At 40.5% G+C, this 19,202-nt stretch overlaps 1 protein-coding gene across 1 annotated transcript in view; it reads right to left on the bottom strand.

The window, feature by feature from the left end:
• LOC307265015 (carboxyl-terminal PDZ ligand of neuronal nitric oxide synthase protein) overlaps positions 1–19,202 on the bottom strand; it is a gene marked incomplete at its 3' end in the record, with an annotated part of 45,262 nt that overhangs the window by 7,608 nt on the left and 18,452 nt on the right. Inside the window, exons 3-10 of the mRNA XM_080046585.1 lie at positions 17,448–17,540; positions 17,198–17,256; positions 15,529–15,637; positions 13,997–14,138; positions 12,465–12,640; positions 9,263–9,424; positions 7,782–7,992; positions 4,156–4,492 (exon numbers count right to left, since the gene is read on the bottom strand). Of these exons, the coding sequence (XP_079902711.1) occupies positions 4,156–4,492; positions 7,782–7,992; positions 9,263–9,424; positions 12,465–12,640; positions 13,997–14,138; positions 15,529–15,637; positions 17,198–17,256; positions 17,448–17,540 (1,289 nt within the window). The remainder of the gene's footprint in view (positions 1–4,155; positions 4,493–7,781; positions 7,993–9,262; positions 9,425–12,464; positions 12,641–13,996; positions 14,139–15,528; positions 15,638–17,197; positions 17,257–17,447; positions 17,541–19,202) is intronic.

Here is a 19,202-nt window from a genome sequence, read left to right as displayed (position 1 = left end):
GCTGGAGTTTTCATTTCTCCGACCCTTGTTTTGTATTCCAAAGATTGTATTCCTATGCTTTAATCAGATTGGAATATATACACTCAACAAAAATATAAACGCAACACTTTTGTTTTTGCTCCCATTTTTCATGAGATGGACATAAAGATCTAAAATTCATTCCAGATACACAATTGTACCATTTCTCTCAAACATTGTTCACAAATCTGTCTAAATGTGTGATAGTGAGCACTTCTGCTTTGCTGAGATAATCCATCCCACCTCACAGGTGTGCCACATCAAGATGCTGATCTGACATCATGATTAGTGCATAGGTGTGCCTTAGACTGTCCACAATAAAAGGCCACCCTGAAATGTGCAGTTTTGTCTCACAGCAAAATGCCACAGATGCCACAAGCATTGAGGGAGCGTGCAATTGGCATGCTGACAGCAGGAATGTCAACCAGATCTGTTGCTCGTGCATTGAATGTTCATTTCTCCACCATAAGCCGTCTCCAGCAACTTTGCACAGCCATTGAAGAGGAGTGGACCAACATTCCACAATTGACAATCTGATAAACTCTATGCGAAGAAGATGTGTTGCACTGCATGAGGCAAATGGTGGTCACACCAGATACTGACTGGTTCTGAGTCCCCAGACCCCCAATAAAGCAAAAAAATGCACATTTCAGAGTGGCCTTTTATTGTGGACAGTCTAAGGCACACCTGTGCACTAATCATGATGTCAGATCAGCATCTTGATGTGGCACACCTGTGAGGTGGGATGGATTATCTCAGCAAAGCAGAAGTGCTCACTATCACACATTTAGACAGATTTGTGAACATTGTTTGAGAGAAATGGTACAATTGTGTATCTGGAATGAATTTTAGATCTTTAAGTCCATCTCATGAAAAATGGGAGCAAAAACAAAAGTGTTGCGTTTATATTTTTGTTGAGTGTAGTGAAGTGACAAAAACTGCTTAAAAGGTGGAGTCAGTGATTCTGGTGCATGCTTTTTGTCAAAATCAGTGAATATCTCCTCACAACCTGCTACCTGTACGTATTGTGTGCGCGCTGAAACACACAGCCTAGGCTCTGTCAGGAGGAGATATTCACTGATTTTGGCAAAAAGTTTTTTTCTTTGTCAACAAGCATTCTCCAGAAATCGCTGACTCAAATTCTAAATAGAGAAAGGTCACAGTTGTTTTCATATCTTCTTTCATTGCAGACTTTCTGTTGAGGAGTAAAATAATGATTGTTTTTCTTCTTCTGTGCAATACTAACCTGACCTGGAAATATTTTTATATGCCAAGTGTGTAGAAGCCCAGCATCACATTTTAAGATTGCCATTTAGAGTGGAGGCAAACAAAACAGAAGTGGATAAATGAGAGGGAGGACTGCTGAGAGACGGGGAAAGCCACTTTAGAAATGTACCACCCAGGACATTTTATGAATTTTTTCTAAAGCTGCTGCATATCTTTTTTTCTCTAAGCCTTTCAGACAGAGAATTGATAATGTGGTGGGACAGAGAAGCACAGCGGGAAGAGAGGCAGACAGAAAGGAGATGCTGGTTGTTACATAAGTAGTATAAATAAAAGGAAAATGTTTTAGTTTTTTTCAGCTTGGCCCACAAAGCACTCCCAGATGAGACCAATATTCAGATGGAAATGTAACAGTAACAAGATGCCTCTCTTCGGCAAAGATCCCTTTTGTGTTCTCTTTTTATTTTTTTCCCCCATTGAGGATTGTGCTCATGCTAAAAATAAATAAATAAATAAATAAAATTCCAACATGTGTAGTGGGGTAGAGTTTCATCTTGTGAAGGGAGGAGAGGTGGGATTGGCTGAGAGTCTTTGCTGCAGGAAACCACAGCATGGGAGTCTGGCTGTAAGGAGGTACGCTGCAGCCTCAGACACACACACACAAGCAGGCCAAATAAACACTACAACACAACACAGTCAGTTTCAACGCCTTATTTTTCTCCTTGTCAGATTTGAGATCATCTCTTTTAGAGAGCGATATAGATATAAAACAAGATGATAGACCATTTAGTGAGAGAGTTTGTCCTGCTTGAGGGCTCTAAAGTAGCACTAATGTATGATTTTTCTTGTTTTTTAACTGGTCTTTGTGATGGGTTTAAGGAGATTAAAATCTTATTAAAAAGTAATTACATGCTGTGGCTTCATATATAAATTAAAGGTTAGGGCTGCTTGTGTATTGCTGAGCTGAAGGCCAAAGCATTAAGTCAAAAGTAGGGTCGGAAAAACACCAGGAGATAAACTCAGTGTGAGACGGCGAGAAATGGAACTTCAAATATCCTTGAAAAGCAAAACGCATTCATTATAAATGATCCCCCCAAAAAATTACTCCATTTACAATGGCTTCTCAAAATGAGTAATTCCATGAAACAGAAGCACTGGGACGGAGTAAAAGCTGATGAAGTTTTTGTGTTTCTCTTAAAATCTCATTGTCTCACAAGCTTCTCTGATCCCCTCTTTGTTTTCTCTCTCTCTTTCTCTGTGTGTTCTGTAATCCCATGGATACAGTCACACTTTCATTAGCCCAAGGACTGTTTTTCTGCTGAGTTAAGCTGTTCTCCACTAATAACACTAAAAGCTATGGGCTGTGTATGTCAATGTGTAGCCTGGTTAGCTCAAAGACAAAACTGACATAAATATGGGATATATGGGAATCTGGCAGAGTTTGATGAGGAGATCCTCAGTGGCGTGGCGTGGGGATTTTTTTTGAGGAAGCCAAGTGAGACAACACCTTTAATCTACATGTTTATTGGAAGGTGGGGGACAGAAAAGGGTAGACTACGTCGCAGCTTGTATTTAATGTAACTACAAGAGCTATTATAGCACCTGGTCACTTTACCAGGATTTACACACGCCTGTGATCTGTCCGACACCGCTCGTTCGCTCTCTCTCTCACTCACTCACTCACACACCTCCTAATCGTATTATTAAATTATACATTTTATTATCAATGCACCCGCCACCCCGACCGTAATGCACAACTAGCCGCTTAATGCCCAATACAGATTAAACTTTCTTTCTCTCCACACGCATTGGCCTGCCGTCAGATTTGATTTTTAATGGCTCCTCAATTGGCAGTTTGGTAAAATAATTTTTTACTAAATACTCAAAATCTCCACCCTCCATAACTGTTCTTGCTAATATGATAACAATGCAAACATGCTAATCTCCCGATATTGTTATTGTTGTTAAATTTCAGTGACGTTGATAATGATGCTTTAATTTGATTGGTGTGAAGCCAAGGGCCGAGTGGCTTCCCTTGGCACCCTCATGACACCCTCCTGACCAATCACAGGAGGGCAGTGTCAAGACAATAGCCTCACCTGATTGGTCAATCCTTCTTTCTTTTTTTCACTAAGGGATGCCAGCTCGGGCTGGCTTCCTCGCGGACATACAGTGTGCAGTGTCGTGTTTCGCCGCGTCTTCAGAATGTAACTGTAAAGGGGTGCTGTTTCGCGCATTGTGAAATGCTCAATGAGAGGAGAAAAATGGGGAAGAAATGACAGCAACACAGCCCCTTTCTTTATTGGATGACAACTACAGCCTAAAAAACAGGGAAGCCTGGCTTCCCTTGGCCTCCGGGAGAAAACGCCACTGGAGATCCTAACCCCTAGCATCCATTAAATGAAAAGCCAGCCGCCACTTAGCTAAGAACAAAGACTGGAAACTCTGGCTCTGTCCAAAGGTAACAAAAATCTCACTTATTGACAGGTTATAACATATTGTTGACAATTAACCGTTGTATATGGACAACTGGCAACTGTTCAGAGCAAAGAAATAGTGTTAAAGACTACCCTCTCCTTCTGTGTTTTGACTCCTTCCCTGAGTCACAACACAGTCAAAACAAATCTTCAAGTTTAAGGGGTTTCTTTAGCATTGAATACAAACAGTGATAGTTGCCTGTTACATGCATGGATACGTTTCAAACAGGAACTGATCGCAGGTACCTCGGCATTCTGGTAGTGAGTTAGCTCATGTTTTAAAAAAGGTTTCCATGAAAGAACAACGGCTCATTGCAAAATCATCTGCTTCCATTGCATGCTGCCAATGGACTAGGTGTTATGTCTGTGTGTTGGTGTAGTGCTAACACATAATATTTTCTTTCTATGTAACAAACAATGAGGATAGTCGTCTTACTTGTCATCCATGTTGGCTGAGTTCCTAAATGTGAACGGGACGATCTCATTGGAGGAGCTCTCCTTGTCCTCTGCCCTCCCATTGGCCCGTATGAAGGGCTCCAGGTCTCCATTGACAGGCCCTGGTCTGCTGCTGCTGTTCTCCAGGTTGAGCAGGTTGAGGTAGGACTCAGCACAGTCCACCTGGCTGGGGGAGAGGGCCGAGGTTTGGAGCGCGGGCCATGCGGGCGTGGAGGTGATGAGCTGATCCAGGGTCTGGCTGTAGTGATTCTTCAGATTCAGAGACAGAGACTTGGCTAATGTAGAAGCTGAGGAGCTGATTGACGACTGTTGATCATCTGGAACCGAAAGAAGAAAAGTCAGTGCTTTTACATCTATCGTTATAGTCTGCACATTGTTATGCCCGTATATGGAATGTATTCAATTCCTTTCGTTGACTGTATATTGCACATATTGCAAATAATGTCATTCATATTGCACAGTTTCAATTTCTTAACTTTTCTATACCGTTTGGTTTTGCCTTACTTTTTGCACTATTTAGATTGTATTTATTGTATGACTTATCTTGTTTTTTGAATATGTATGTCTGGCACATATTGCAGAAATAGACAATAAATTTGACTTGACTTGAAATCAACAAAATGTCATCACACAGCCAACTTTTTGGCCTTTTTTTCTTTTCATTCTAAAGATCTTTTCTAAAAGTGCTGACTCTCATTACATAAAGGGGGAGTTGGCACTGGGCCCGTGGCAGCACTTAGGAAATGATAATCTGGCTAATCTTATAGATGCGGTCGGGCTATCAGAGGGACAAACATGATTAATACAAGCATGAATCATTATGTGTCATTTTCAAAAACACACACGTAAAATCTGCACATACAACTCGCACACCGCTGCCAAGTTTTGGAGCGTTTGTGGGTGTGTGTTTGTGGGTTATTCATCATTATTTTGGCAAGACCGACTGATTTTTCAGCTACTGTAAATACATCCCTCCTCCAAAAATCCCTCCGCTGGGAGAAATGTGTGTGTGTACAAGATAATGCTGACAGAATGGTTTTAAATCCACTGTGATTATACAATCTGCTGTTCGTTTAGTAAAGAGATGCTACTGTGTGTTGTTTACGTACATTGTGTTGCAGGGCGAGCGTGGTGCTTTATACAATGTTGGGTCGATGCACGGCCCTCCATTTTAATTATCGGCCAAATATAAATCCAAACAATCATTTCAAAGCAAAATCAATAATCCCATTCTGTTCTGTAATGGACACAGCTGCTGCTGCAAATACATTTATTTATGCACACGTAGTGGCTGTTTTATTAAGTACACCTGTAAAATCAAATGTAGAACAACACAGCTATACATTCTGCCTTTACAAAAGATATAGCTGGAATCTCTTTCTCTGCCTTTCTTCAATATAGCTAGACTCCTTGGCTTGTCAATGTAATATGCTGTTAGTGCATGCAACTAGAATCAAGGTCTTCTAAAATATTGTATGTGACAAGAAAATAAATGGGATCACTCCGTCTCTTTCCTCCTCACTGTCTATCATTAAAATCAGCTAGGGCTCACCATTAGTCCTCATTATCCATGACTTACGTGGCTCCTTTGATTATGTGATCAAGACATTTTCATCATTAAAAAAAACTCCCTTGCAACACGACTGATTTAAAGAGATGTTGCTCACATCTATAGGAGGACATATCTTTCCCCCTCAGTCAGTACAGTTAAAAGTGAAATGCTAAATTACAGGATACTCATGTGGCGCAGAGGGAAAAGCACTGGCTATCACCTGCAGAGCGAGGTTAAGGCCCCGGCAGCTGTGCTTCTGCTCCATCAAACACGACTGCGGATGTTTGTGGGCAGGAAGCCAGTGAGGGGATCATGGTTGGTGTCATGACTGACTACACCGTCCCCATGCCAACAGGGGAGTGGGTATAACAAGGACAGCAGCTCAGAGGGAAGCCTGACCTGACATGAGTTTATCTGGGGGATTGCACTGATTGCACCAGGTTACCTCCAGTCACTTAAAAGGGGTGTATATCGTTGGTTTCATCACGATACCAGCGTTTCATTGGACAGCGATACAATATCACAAAGTATGCCGCAATATGTCTTTGATTCGATTAGATCTTGCGATCGATATGAGACATATCCTATGCTCATTTAACAAAACCTATTACACCTTTGATCAAAATACAACAATGATTTTACCATTTTAATTCTGAGCTCTTGCATATTCTTAAATGAAAGATAATCCATTATTTAAGTGGAAATATAGTCACTCAGAGTGCAGAGAGATTGTCAAAATAAAAGCGTATATATAAATTAGGGATGCACCGAAATGAAAATTCTTGGCCGAAACCGAAACCGAATAAAATTAAACAGTTGGCCGAAAGGCCGAAACCGAAAGAGGCTTTTGCAGTTTTGTTTATTATTTAGTCAATTATTTCAACATTGCATAGGCTACATGAACTCCCAAATGTTCTCCTCAAACATAGCCTACAACTAAAAAGCAACCCTAAATAAATAAATAAACAGTAAAACCTTCAAATCTAAGAGTAAAATTAATATTTTACTAGGAATTAATTTGTGAACCACTTACTGATTTTTACCTTGACTTAGGCCTATAGTTATATGAGGATGAATCTACAAAAAGATCGACTTATTGCCTTTCTTAATTTTTTGCAGTGCAGTGGTTGAGTTGCTCTAAAAAAAACTGCACCACAGCTCCCACCGTAATGTCCAGACTTCAGAATTTGCATCAAAGCCCTGATCATAACAATGAGAGGCTTTAAACGATGTCCATGCTTAGGAGGTGATTGTAACTTTTTCGTCTGTAGACTGAAACTAACGGGGGGAGGCGGCTCACTGGACATGTAGTCGCGCTGTCAGTTTGCCGACATGGCTGTGTATTCAGGCTCGAGAAATGCAATCAGACCGTAGGAGCCTTTTCCCCCAACAGCGCTAACAGACAGGATATCTCCCGTTATCATTTTAGCTGTCAAACTAAAGTTTTTTTTGCGCGGCGGCCCTCACTGGCGAGGTGTCACTGTGAATGACACCGTTACCAACTGTCACACTGTCACAGAGTTACACCGGGTGAATCGCTGCTTCGCTCGCGCAAGGCTTTTGTGTTTCTAAGGTGATTAAACATCAGTCTTGGACGAGCGTTTTAACTTTATGCTGCATAAAGCATTGCACTGTCTGCGCCGTGTTTCATCCAGTTGCTCCCACACTGGACTCTGACATTTAATTCATGCACGCTCCAAACTGCTCCTTCTGCGCGCTCACAAAGAGACGTGGACTCGCATACACGGTTACGTCTCTCTTTACTGCCATTTCCTGGTTTACAAGCGCGCAGCTCTTTTAAAAACATATTTCCTCAGTGTCATTTAGTTCGCCAATTTTCGGTAATGTTATTCGGCTTTTTAACTGTTTCGGGCCGAAACCGAAAATGACTTATTTTGCCATTTTCGGACGAACTTTTTCGGTGGCCGAATATTCGGTGCATCCCTAATATAAATGCATCAATGTTTGGGTGTTTCATCAATACGATTCGATCTTTCCCCAATCCATTGATATATCGATAACATTGATGTATGGTTACACCCCTAGTCACTCACTGTGTCCGTTAGTTAGAGGCTCCGGTAGTGGTGTCTGCCCTGGTAGTGTTGTAGTTTTAGGGGAGCGGCCCTCCAGTTCTTTGAGCTGCTGAACAAGCAGGGCCAGGTGCTGCAGCAGGTCCCTGTTCTGCAGCAGCAGCTGGTGGACGCGGGCCTGGGCCTCCATACGAGCTGCCGTCTCTGCTGCCATCTGATCCTTCAACAGCTGCACCTGTGTTAGAAACAAAGGAAAAGGTGTTTGTTTGTGTGTGTGAAGATGAACTGTTTCAAACAAGATGTCAATGTAATTTTCTATCATTGTCATTTTTTGTTGTCATTGACGCTTCCTCTGTTCTGAACCCTAGGGGGTCTTTGCTGCAGATCTCCCCACCTTCAGGATTCCATGTTGCTCATGGAAGGCAGAGGGATTGCTCTCTCCGCCTTAACCTTTCCACGTGTTCGCATGGAGGGTGAGGAGATCCCAGATCAGAGCCATACCGCTAAACATAATTAATGCAAAGTAATTTCTGCTAAATAAATAAATGTTCTCTTGACTAAAGTATTCCTGACTGAATTAGGGTTTGAACATACAATATTGCAAACTGCTATAGAAAAAAAGACTGGCAATATTGTTTTCGCAAAATGAAACTTCCATCAGCCTTGACAAAATCAGATTCATGATAATGCATGCCTTTATCAATAAACCAAAGACTGTAACTGAAAGTAATGAAGGGATGGCTATTTAGGTGTAACATTAATTTGTAGGTCGATGGTGGTAGAGCATCAGTAAATACATAGCATTGCAATCAGACACAAAACACTTTGGTAAATATGCATATGTGTTGCAGTTCCTCAGATATCATGAATAGGGGATTTGATGAATCTCTAGAGATGCTATGTAACAAGAGTGCATTCATATTTCAGCATAGCTTGTATTTCACTATGCTGCAGTGTCCTTCCATTACTGTATTGGTGCTGGCCTCTAGTGGTAGAGCATCAGTAAATACATACAGCAAATAGATATAACATGGTAATGCCATGATGAGGCTCACACAGGTTCTACTTAGTCTTCACTGTGAATAAATGACAACTTAATGGGGTGAGCTATTAACTGGTTGCAAGGATGAAGATCATGATCCGCTACCTGTCTGTACTGTGAGTGCGCTGAAGAAAAATCTGGTGTTAATACACAGCCTAAGCTCTGTACACTGGTATGGATGTATGGATTTTTCAGTGCACACAGTACGTGAGGAAATATTCACTGATTTTGACAAAAACTTTTTTGACAATAAGCAGTCTCCAGAATCCAAACTCCATCTTTAAACGATAATGGAAATAAATGTTAGTTACAACCCTAAGTCTGTGGCGGTAGAGTAGGTTTTAAATACAATAGAGGTTTCAAAAATATTTCACAGTTTAGTTATGTTGCTTTCAGCCAATGGTGCTGTATTTTACCCAACTGACCACTGTGTGTGTTTGGTTGTTTTGTGTGTGTTTCTCACCTGTGCCACGGCCACCTGTGTTTGCTGCTGCTGCTGCTGTAGCTGCTGCTGGAGAAGCTGCAGGTAGTGCTGCGATGCCAGAGGAGTGAGAGATCGAGAGCAAGGGCTGCTGGGAGTTAGGCCCTGGGGTGTCACAGTGTAGAGGGACCTTCGATCAAGGTCCTTAAACAGACACACAGACACACAGACACACACACACACACACACACAGAAAAAATAATCAATGGAAAGAAAACCCTAGTAAAAACAAAATACTTCAAGCTGAAACAATGGTATTCCCTGACACAAACACAGACTGAGACCAGAAAAAACATCAAAGACACAATAGACTCTGATGTTGGCCCTGGGCACCAACAGTGCTGCCAGTGTTTCATCATCGCTACATAATAGGAACTATTTTTAGACCTTTGACTGCAGATGAATACAATTAATGAACCAGTAGGATAGAAACCTCCCAGTCTTCTGAGTCCCTGAGACCAGGACTGTGATCCATTGATCTGGAGCCCCCTGGATATGTAGCTACTCACCAGAACTGGAATATTCTCTAGTAGTTACCTTATTATCTCACTTTATACTCTCTTTCTCTCTATGTATCTCTGTCTCCTTCTGTCTGTGTAACTGCCTAAACTGCTACTGCTTTTTTTTTGGTGCAGGTATATTGTAATGTCCAAATCACACCACTAGTGGGCGACGTAGCACACTGTAAAGTGCAGAACAGAGTGCATCTTGGTGTGAGGGGATTCATCCTGAGCATATCATCAACTTGCCCGCAGTTAGGCTAATGTAATAAATGTTACAAATGTTGATGTAAATTTGGCAATATATTTTGTTTTAAATCGTTTAAGTACAATGTGCGTTTCAATATCTATGATTGCTGCTAGATGCAAACATTGCATATACGTACATACAGTATATAAAAGTCAAAGTAACAAGCAGTCACCCTGACCGATACTGAGACCTAGCAGCTAAAAGTACTTGTGCTGAAAATCAAAGTTGATAAAAGGAACAGGCCGATTGTCAGACATTTATTTGACAATGATTCAACGATCAATTAAATTATTTATCTAAACAAAAATTGAGAAACATTTACAGGATTCAGCTTCTCAATAGTGAAAATGAACCATCTTTGTATTTTAGACTGTTGGTCATACAACACAAGACATTTAAAGATGTCAGTTGAGGCTCAATGAAATTAAAATTACATTTTATTTTTTTCCCAGAATCCTGATGCCTCATTGCAGCTTCCTCTCCCCCCCCTTTCTTTCTTTCCCTTTCTCACGTTCCCTCGCTCCTTTGCTTATCTCCATAGAGCAGATGTTCGAGAAACCCCTCAATGGGATTACGGTGGCGTTTCTCAGAAATCAAAGGGAACAGTGTGGGGTTTTGGGGATTAGGTCTCCCCCTTTCACAGCTAGCAGGAGTTTGTAGGTTCCCACTCAAACTACACTGTCTCTCTCTCTCCGTCTGTGTTTTAGCAGCAAAGTTACAGCTGTTTCTCCTACACTGGCTCTTTTGGCAAATCCCAAAGAAACACTTCATTGTGACACACCAAAGCCTGCACGTTTGCATCCTCTCCTCCGATCACTGTTAAAAAAAGTCTCAAAAGGTAATCGCCAGATACTAACTACACAAGGATTTAAAAGTCTGCCAAATATCAAACACAAGGACACAAAAATGTTGTATTTTTGCCTCAACCAGGATATTTCATACCGACTGCATTTGCTGCCAACTTAAGAGAGCTGCAGCCAAGGAAACGGACAGGTACTGCAGTCGATGACAAAGAAGCACTATACTGTATTTCCTAAGTTCAATGAGCCATTTGGCAGAACAATCTCTAGATAATAGCATCAAAACACAGCTAAAGCCAAAGCAATGAATCATAGCAGAGGCAATGTCCTGTAGCTTTCTGGAGCAAAGGAAGCTGTAATGATTAAACTATGGGTGCTGATGCTTCCTCGGCCCTGCAGAAGGTGTCAGTGACAAATGGGAGGCTTCAAAAAGACTGTGATGAAAACAGCCTGTCATAAGAAAGTGTTGTTCATGATGTGAGTTTATGGATGTGAAGCTTCCCTTACATGCTGCTGATGTAAGTGTTTAGCTGCCAAATGGCCATACCAAGGAACACAAAAACAAGAGGGGAAACACCTATTAACAGACACTGAGACTCTTGAACACTGAAAGGTGAAGAGAAATTAAAGTTGTTTGTGTACTTATTGGTCAAAACTGTAATCTCCAAAAGTTAGCACTTCTGGAGCAATAGGGAACTGGCTATGGATTGATTTGTGAACAAGATACCTAGCATTAGACACAAATATATCAATAATATGATTGTATGGGAGTGCAGTTGGCATTACATTTCATTTTAAGTGGTATCAGTGTGGACGGTGGACACTATATAAATTCCAAAGGTTAGTATTGCCAACTTGGCAGCTTAGCCTCTACATTTAGCCCCATTATTTTATGACCCTATTAAGAGACTTTTTTCCAAAAATGGCAGACCTTCGATCATTACTTTAAAGACGGTCCCCAGTATTTCTCAGTTAAACTCATGAACTCATGGTTTGCTCACAGCAGCTGTGTCTCTCTCTGACAGAGCAGCTACATGTTCAGCCAACCAATCATGAGCCAGACAGAAAGGTGAATGACCCGCTAATGTCTGTTGCTAATGACCAATCACTAATTCCCATTGTTTGTCCGGGGAAACTCCTTTGTTATGGCTCTAAATGACGTAAATTGATTATTTCCACATGGTTTCATGTTTTCAGAAAATACACAAGAGTTTACAAGGATGAGTTTATGCCAATGTCTGGGTCCTCTCTATTGAAGACTTTCTGAAATTATAGGAACAACTAGGCTAACTAGCTTCTAATTGGAATACAAAACTTAGCAGCACAATTGGTCCTCCAGAATTTGAATTGTTGTAAAGGGAAAAGACGGCTTTAATCCTATCAGTTCTTAACTAATGCCATGTGGGCTTGCTGATAAAGGGAGGAAAAAGGTATTGCATCATCCTTCTGAAGCCTCAGGGCATCACATCAGTACTCCAGCTTAACTCCCAGCGATGCTAGCTTTATGTCCACCACTGCCACAGGAAATAAAATGCAAAATGTCCCTCTAAAAACCCCTGTCATCTTAACATTTTGAATACTGGGCAGGAATGTAGACAAGTGTGTGTGTGTGTGTTTGTTATGCAGTGTCTTACTATGATGGTCTGTCCTGGTTTGACCATGTTGAGTTCAGCCAGACTCTGCAGTATATCACTGACTGCCTTTTCACACAGCGACGTGCCAGTTGAAGTTTCTTCTCCTCCTCGGCTTCCTCCATGTTTACCGTCGGCCTCCTCTTCCTCCCCTCGCTCTGCCCCCGTCAGTTTACGATCTGCAAAGGAATAATCCCTAATCAGAATACACTCTGGTTTACGTCTGTGCTTATAAACAGTCTATGGTCTGTGCGCTATTGTGTGCTGTGTGTTGTTTGTTTAGGTAAGAATGTGCTATCATGGGCACTTAAGTTGACCTATTTAAAAAATTCATTTGAAGCTTGAATCTAGAGGAGAAAAAAACATTTGTTTATTATCTTTCTCATAGCTCTGATATATTCCATCTTCCAGTGTTCATTTAAATAACTAAACCCTAAATTAATTCTATGTATAGTATCTACCCCCCCACCCTGCATGTCACACAACTGTAGCTCAGTGCCAGACAAATATTCATTCCCTGTGCAGATTACACTCATTACTGGTAACACTACTGGCTATCAGCCTCTTGTCTTGTCCAGTGTTGTGCAAGTTGTTATCATGGGTATCTTGAAATGATCGCAGCGTGAGGCTTGAGAGAACACTCAAATCCAGGTTAGCCTTGTGATGTCCCGCAAATCTTTTTACATTTCAGCGTGACCAGACATCTGTGTTTTAAAGCTGTGCTGAATAAATGGGCTAGTGAGGTTTGATATTTGTTTTTAGGCCCCTTATAGCCATGTAATCAAACTAACTGGGCAAGCATCAGCCAGGGGAAATATGGTTCATGTGTTACCAAAATGGGCCCATAAACACCACGTTTCAAGAATACCCCTGGTCAGACCAGACGTTAAAGCAAAATGTGCGATTTAATATACTAGCTTGTTGCTCTGTGGATTAAACTTAAACTTAAAATAGTAAAATATCAAAAAATAAACTTTTTACATCTGATAAACTGTAATGGGTATAGTTTGCGACACAGAGCTTTTTAGAAGTTCACCGACAACAGCGTTCAACTTCTATCATGACACATACATGAAAAACCTTAATTTTAACTTTCAAAGATTTCAAGGACACGTGGGGAACCCTGTTATAGTTCACAATTCACTTAAATAAGAATGTGGACAAAATAGCTTTTAAAAGCCCAGCGAGAAAAGTTTGCCACACGCCCACAAAAGAGTGGATTTGCTCTTTAACAGTTGGATGGCCCAGACACGCAGGAGGTGTTTGCACATTGCGAAAGGAAACTAAACTGTACAAACAGAATCTGACTCAATATGTAATATGCAAACAAACCACAGAACCAATTCAGTTTTATCAAAGCCTTTCAGGATCTGTTACTTTGGAATACCTTTATTTTAATATGTTGTTTCATCATTAACTTTTAACTTAATTTACGTAGATAATAACCCAAAATGTGCTTTTTTCTACGTGTGTTTGAATGTACTCTTCAAACACTGCGTGGTATAGCAAAGTAAATCCTGTCAGGTAGGCCTCACCACTGCTGGACTCCTCCCCCGTGGACTTGTCACTCTCTCCGTCCGCCTGTCCGTCTGCATCCTGCTCAGCATGCTGCAGACTGAGCTTATGGCACACTTCAAAGGCCTGGCCCACCGTCCGCACAATACGCATGGCCTGTGTCTGACAGGGAAAAGAGAGGAGGGAGAGAGAATGAAAAAGTGGACAGTTTGGTAAAAAAAAATCTTTGTTTAGGGCAGAAGAATTAAGTGTATGAGGCTCCATACTCCGCCAAACACCACAGCAAGCAATTCCACCAATCAGTTCCTCCTGTCTGCTTGGAGATGAGTTAATCAGTGAAATCACCTGCTGTGGTATGGACTGTACGCTCTCAGTGCGAGACTAATGAAATCACTAATTCAATCACTTATGTGGAGCAAATTCTCATTACAGCTGTCTGATAATACCAGACATTTGAACCTAGACAGCCGTAACCAGCAACAACACACACAAAACACTGTTTATAGAACGAGGAAAGGTATAAAGATGCTCGTCTGAAATTTGCAGCTGTATTCCTTGTCCTCGGTTGATCGTATTCTGTATTCACTGCACGCTACAGACCCGTAGAACCACCGGATATTACCTAAGCCACCAGAAATTGAATTTAAGATAAAAAAAATGTATACTGAACATGTATTAATGAGCCGTAATAATGATGAAATAAATTGTTTAAATCAAAAGATAAAAAATATTGTAAAGCAGAGATTACGAGTCTGCATGTGGACCATCACACAGTGTACTTAACACCTGCTGTATTCAGCCCGGGGGATTGACACCGAGGAGCAATGACAGCAGCAAAGTGGGTGATAAGAGGAAAAAGTGCACAGGTTTTTTTTCCGTGACGAAAAAAGCAATCTAAGTAATCTGATGCAGCCATGAGAAACATGTCTCGTGGCAGCGTTAGATTACGCTCTACTGACGCTGCTGCAGCTGCTAAATTGCCATCTCTTTTTTTTCTCTATGATGGGTTTCTCCATGTATAATCATTTCCATTTATTATAAAGGGAAAACTCTAGGGAGACAACACATACAAGCAGCGGTGTAGTTCTGCATGAAACCGATTCACCCAGAAAGTGTTATTTAATGTTTAACACTTCTGCATCAGGAATAGTTATTTCTTTTTACAAAGTTAAATGAGAGAACCGATACCACTCATGTTCATCCAATAAATATAAAGCTACAGCAAGCGGATAGTTAGCTAAGCTTAGCATAACGACTGGAAGCAGGAAGAGATGGCTAGCGTGGCTCTGTTCATTTGTGAGCTTAGGAAATGCTGGTAAGAGAATTTGTTTTACCTTCAGACAGACCCAGGCTAGCTGTTAGCCCCAACTTCCATCTTTTATGCTTAGCTAATAACCTGTTGGCTGACATTTAATGGACAGCTTTAAGAGTGGTGTTACTCTTAGTAAGTACCAGATCAATTTGGTCATTTAACTCTTGGCAAGAAAACAAACTATATATTGCTTTAACTTTCATAGTGTAGAGCTGTAATTAGCTGTGTGTTTTGTAGTACCTTCTTCTTTGATTTGAAGACATTACATCTGAAGGAATTATTGGAACCATCTCTTGCTATGTAGCTGAAGATCTTTAAGTCCTGGGAGTCATGAGACACGTAGAAAATCCTGGAAAACATGACACAGAATTTAAATACACAGAAGTTGCACATTATGTAATATAAGTTATTTTTTCCTTTTAAACAGGAACCGCCCCATCTTTACCGTCAATATCCACCTATAGAGAAATTGCATTCAAAAGCAATATACACATCAAGGAGAAAGTGATGACCTAATGCAGATATACAGGGGGATATTTATAGTACATATCTAAATACAAGCCCCTACACTAGTGTATGGTCTTTGTGTGTATTATTCTGTACAAGTTTGCTGCCCGCTGCAGTCTCCTTCTGTCCTTGCCTGCAATCCTGCACCGACACACACTGCAATAAACTGAGCATAGAGTCAGCCCTGCATCTCTCTCTGTAGCTCTGCTGCCATAAAACATCTCCACAGGGAAACAGGAGAACAAATTATTTCCATCTACTACTGAAAGCCACATCATACAGAGTGCACTATATAACCTCACTGCACAAACACACAAGCTGGGACATTTCTATCAAACACACACGGTCCCTGGTTGAGGTGTGTGGCTTTGCCAAATGAGATCCTCTGACAGATATATACGTAATTTAAACACACAATTACACACAGACACTTCTTAGGACACTTTTGGAGACTTTACGGCAATTTAACCTAACAATAAACTTGTCCACTGACCCAAAACTCTGCGTCACACACACACACACACACAATGTAAGGACACATATCGTGTATCACGTCTTTGAGATTTCCATTTTGATAAAGAGGTTGCTTTTGCTATAATTGCTTGTTTTCCTGACGTTCAATTATTTCAGTCATAGAAACCATAAATCATACCTTGAATTTTTGCCAGTAATGTCTAACCTAAATTTCCCTTCTGATCTCAGCTTCTGGCAGGTGTTATCTTTTTGACGCTTTACACTCTACAAATTGCTGCGAGCTGTTTAGCAGTGACTGACAGCTTTACAGGCCTGTTGATGATTGGTTGACAGGCTCCATCACTGAGTGACGAGGGAAAGTGATATATTGGGATGTTGAGGCCCTAATAAATGTATTTTCTTCGGGAATGCATGCTGAGATATTTTGTCAAACAAACTGTAGTACAGATGCTCCTCAATATTACTGTGAACATGGTGAAGACTAGTGGGATGCCTTGGCTGGAAGAATTACATACATTAAAAGTATACTAACATATGCTCTGCCAACTCGATGCATAAGCTATAGATTATTCATTGGGCCATCTTAAATAAATGTAACTGCACTTGGCATATGCAGTCAAGTACATTAGTCATGCATAGTTAAGTACACGTGATGTCCTATAAAGCAAGACTCCATCCATAGAGGGGCTAACTTCCAAAGAGGGACATACATCATACTGTATATTATCTGCAGTATACCCAGTAATTAGTTTGGTTAGAGCTAACAAGAACATTCAGAGTGCAAAGAGGGGAGAGGGGGGAAGCTGAATATCAGACCGTTTCATCCCCTGGGTGTATAAAACAAGTGGCAAAGATGGCAGGATTTTTCATTTGTTTTACATATAGTCTGAAAATACTGAATTGCCAGCGATTGAGAGGTGGGACTGACCTGTATATTGGATCTTGCATGATCATCAACTTGCTCTCATCCCATGTCCATTCTTTTCTCTGTGTATGAGACAAACGATAGTGATTAATCAAAGAAAAAAAAATCCTATATCATAAGTTAGACATGTACTATTACAAATATGTAAAAACCAGCTTATAGTCTAATTTAAAGCTTAAAAATCGTATTTTTGTTCACTTTCTCCAGTTGAAAATAGTTTAACTTCTATCCAATTTCTTTCAGAGTGACTTACCTTCTGTTTTTTCCTCAGCATCACCCTGACCCCGTCCACAGACACCACAATGCTGACCTTTTTCTTCTTGATGTTCTTGGCTTTGAATTCATACTAGGAAAACAGACAAACAGGACATCAGAAAAGGAGTATTATCCTGTATTTTATTAGTATTCATAATATCGTATCTTACCTGTTTAAATATGTCAAAATGATAGCAGCATTAAGGCAGACAATTTGGTTGCAGCTGATAACTGAACAAAAATGCCCGATAAGTCATAATCTTGCAACAGAGCTAGGAAACAATTTACTTTGCCACAGCAGACACCTTTCATTCGACATCTTTCTAGGGCTGCAACTAATGATTCTCATTTTGGATTTATTTCAGTACTTTGTTGATCACATTCCCATAAAGTGTGTTCTACACACAAGACATCTATTGCACACTGTCTTTCCTGGGAGAGGGATCCCTCCTCTGGTTACTTCTATTTTTTCCCTGTTAAAAGGTTTTTTGGGGGGAGAAGTTCCTTAGCTGAGACGTGGGTCTAAGGACTGAGTGTTTCGTATCGCTGTACAAATTGTGGAAACCACTGCAGCAAAAGGCTATTTGGGATATTGGGCTATATAAATAAAACTGATTTGATTTGATTTGATAAAGGCTTCCAGAGCCCAAGATGAATCATTACAAATTGCTTGTTTTGTCTGGACCGCAGTTTATAACCCAAATATATTCAGTTCAGTATTGTATAAGATAAAAAAACAGCAAGACATTTTAAATCTGGAGAGGCTTAAACCAGCCAATTTTAAGGCAATTGTGCCTTTTAAGAATACAACCCTCTTTTTTCTGGTAATTGACCAATCAATAAACTGACCTATTGCTTAAAGAATAAGCTTTGACAGTCTCATGCACACACAGTCACATAGCGCACGCACACACACACACCTTCTACAACACAGTTAAAGAATGCATGCTTACAGAATTGAGGGCATAAGTTGGGACAATCTGTCAGCATTAAAACATGATCTGCAGCACATTTTAATATATCAACTTTATTACCTTGACACATCACAAAAGGAGGACTAATAAAAAGGTTGAATAGTTGTAGCCAAGCCAATGAAGAAAATCCCTTTAATGCCAGCAAAGTGAGAAAGGACAATTACGCAGTTGGATAATAGAGATACATAGTAAACAACATTCTACAGCTGTGTCTGCGCTGAGTGACTAACACGTTTTCACCTCGTCAGCTGGCTGGGCCTCTCTGCTGAGCAGCAACTTACCAAGTCTGACCTGTCCACTCAAATCAGTTTCACTGTTCAACAGGAAGGAGGGTTCAACTCTTGTTAGCTACCAGCTACTGATGCCTACAGAGGGACTATCAGGCCACGGCCATCTATCATGTTACAAAACAAAGGTGTTTGGCTTTTGAGCCATGGAGCTGATTGGACACCGTGGCCATTTCAAGGTCTAATGTTGGCTACAAGATATCCAAGTACAGGTGCATCTCAAAAATTCTGAATATCATGGAAAAGTCCATTCAAAAAGTGTAACTTTCATGACACAAAGTGAAATAGGTCAGGCCTTTCTTTTTCTTTTATTTTGATGATTACGGCTCACAGCTCATGGAATAAAACAAACAAATACAGAAATGTCAACCTTCTGAAAAGTATGTTTATTCTAGATTCATTTTACTTTGTGTACTGAATCTAGAAAATATGAAAGTTTAACAGTTTGAATTAAATTACAGAAAGAAAATAACTTTTCATTGATATTAATTT

Source organism: Ammodytes marinus, assembly GCF_949987685.1.
Source record: "Ammodytes marinus genome assembly, chromosome: 18".
NCBI classification, from domain to species: Eukaryota; Metazoa; Chordata; class Actinopteri; order Uranoscopiformes; family Ammodytidae; genus Ammodytes; species Ammodytes marinus.
Note: the sequence above shows the minus strand (reverse complement) of the source record. Positions and strands in the feature narration are given on the sequence as shown.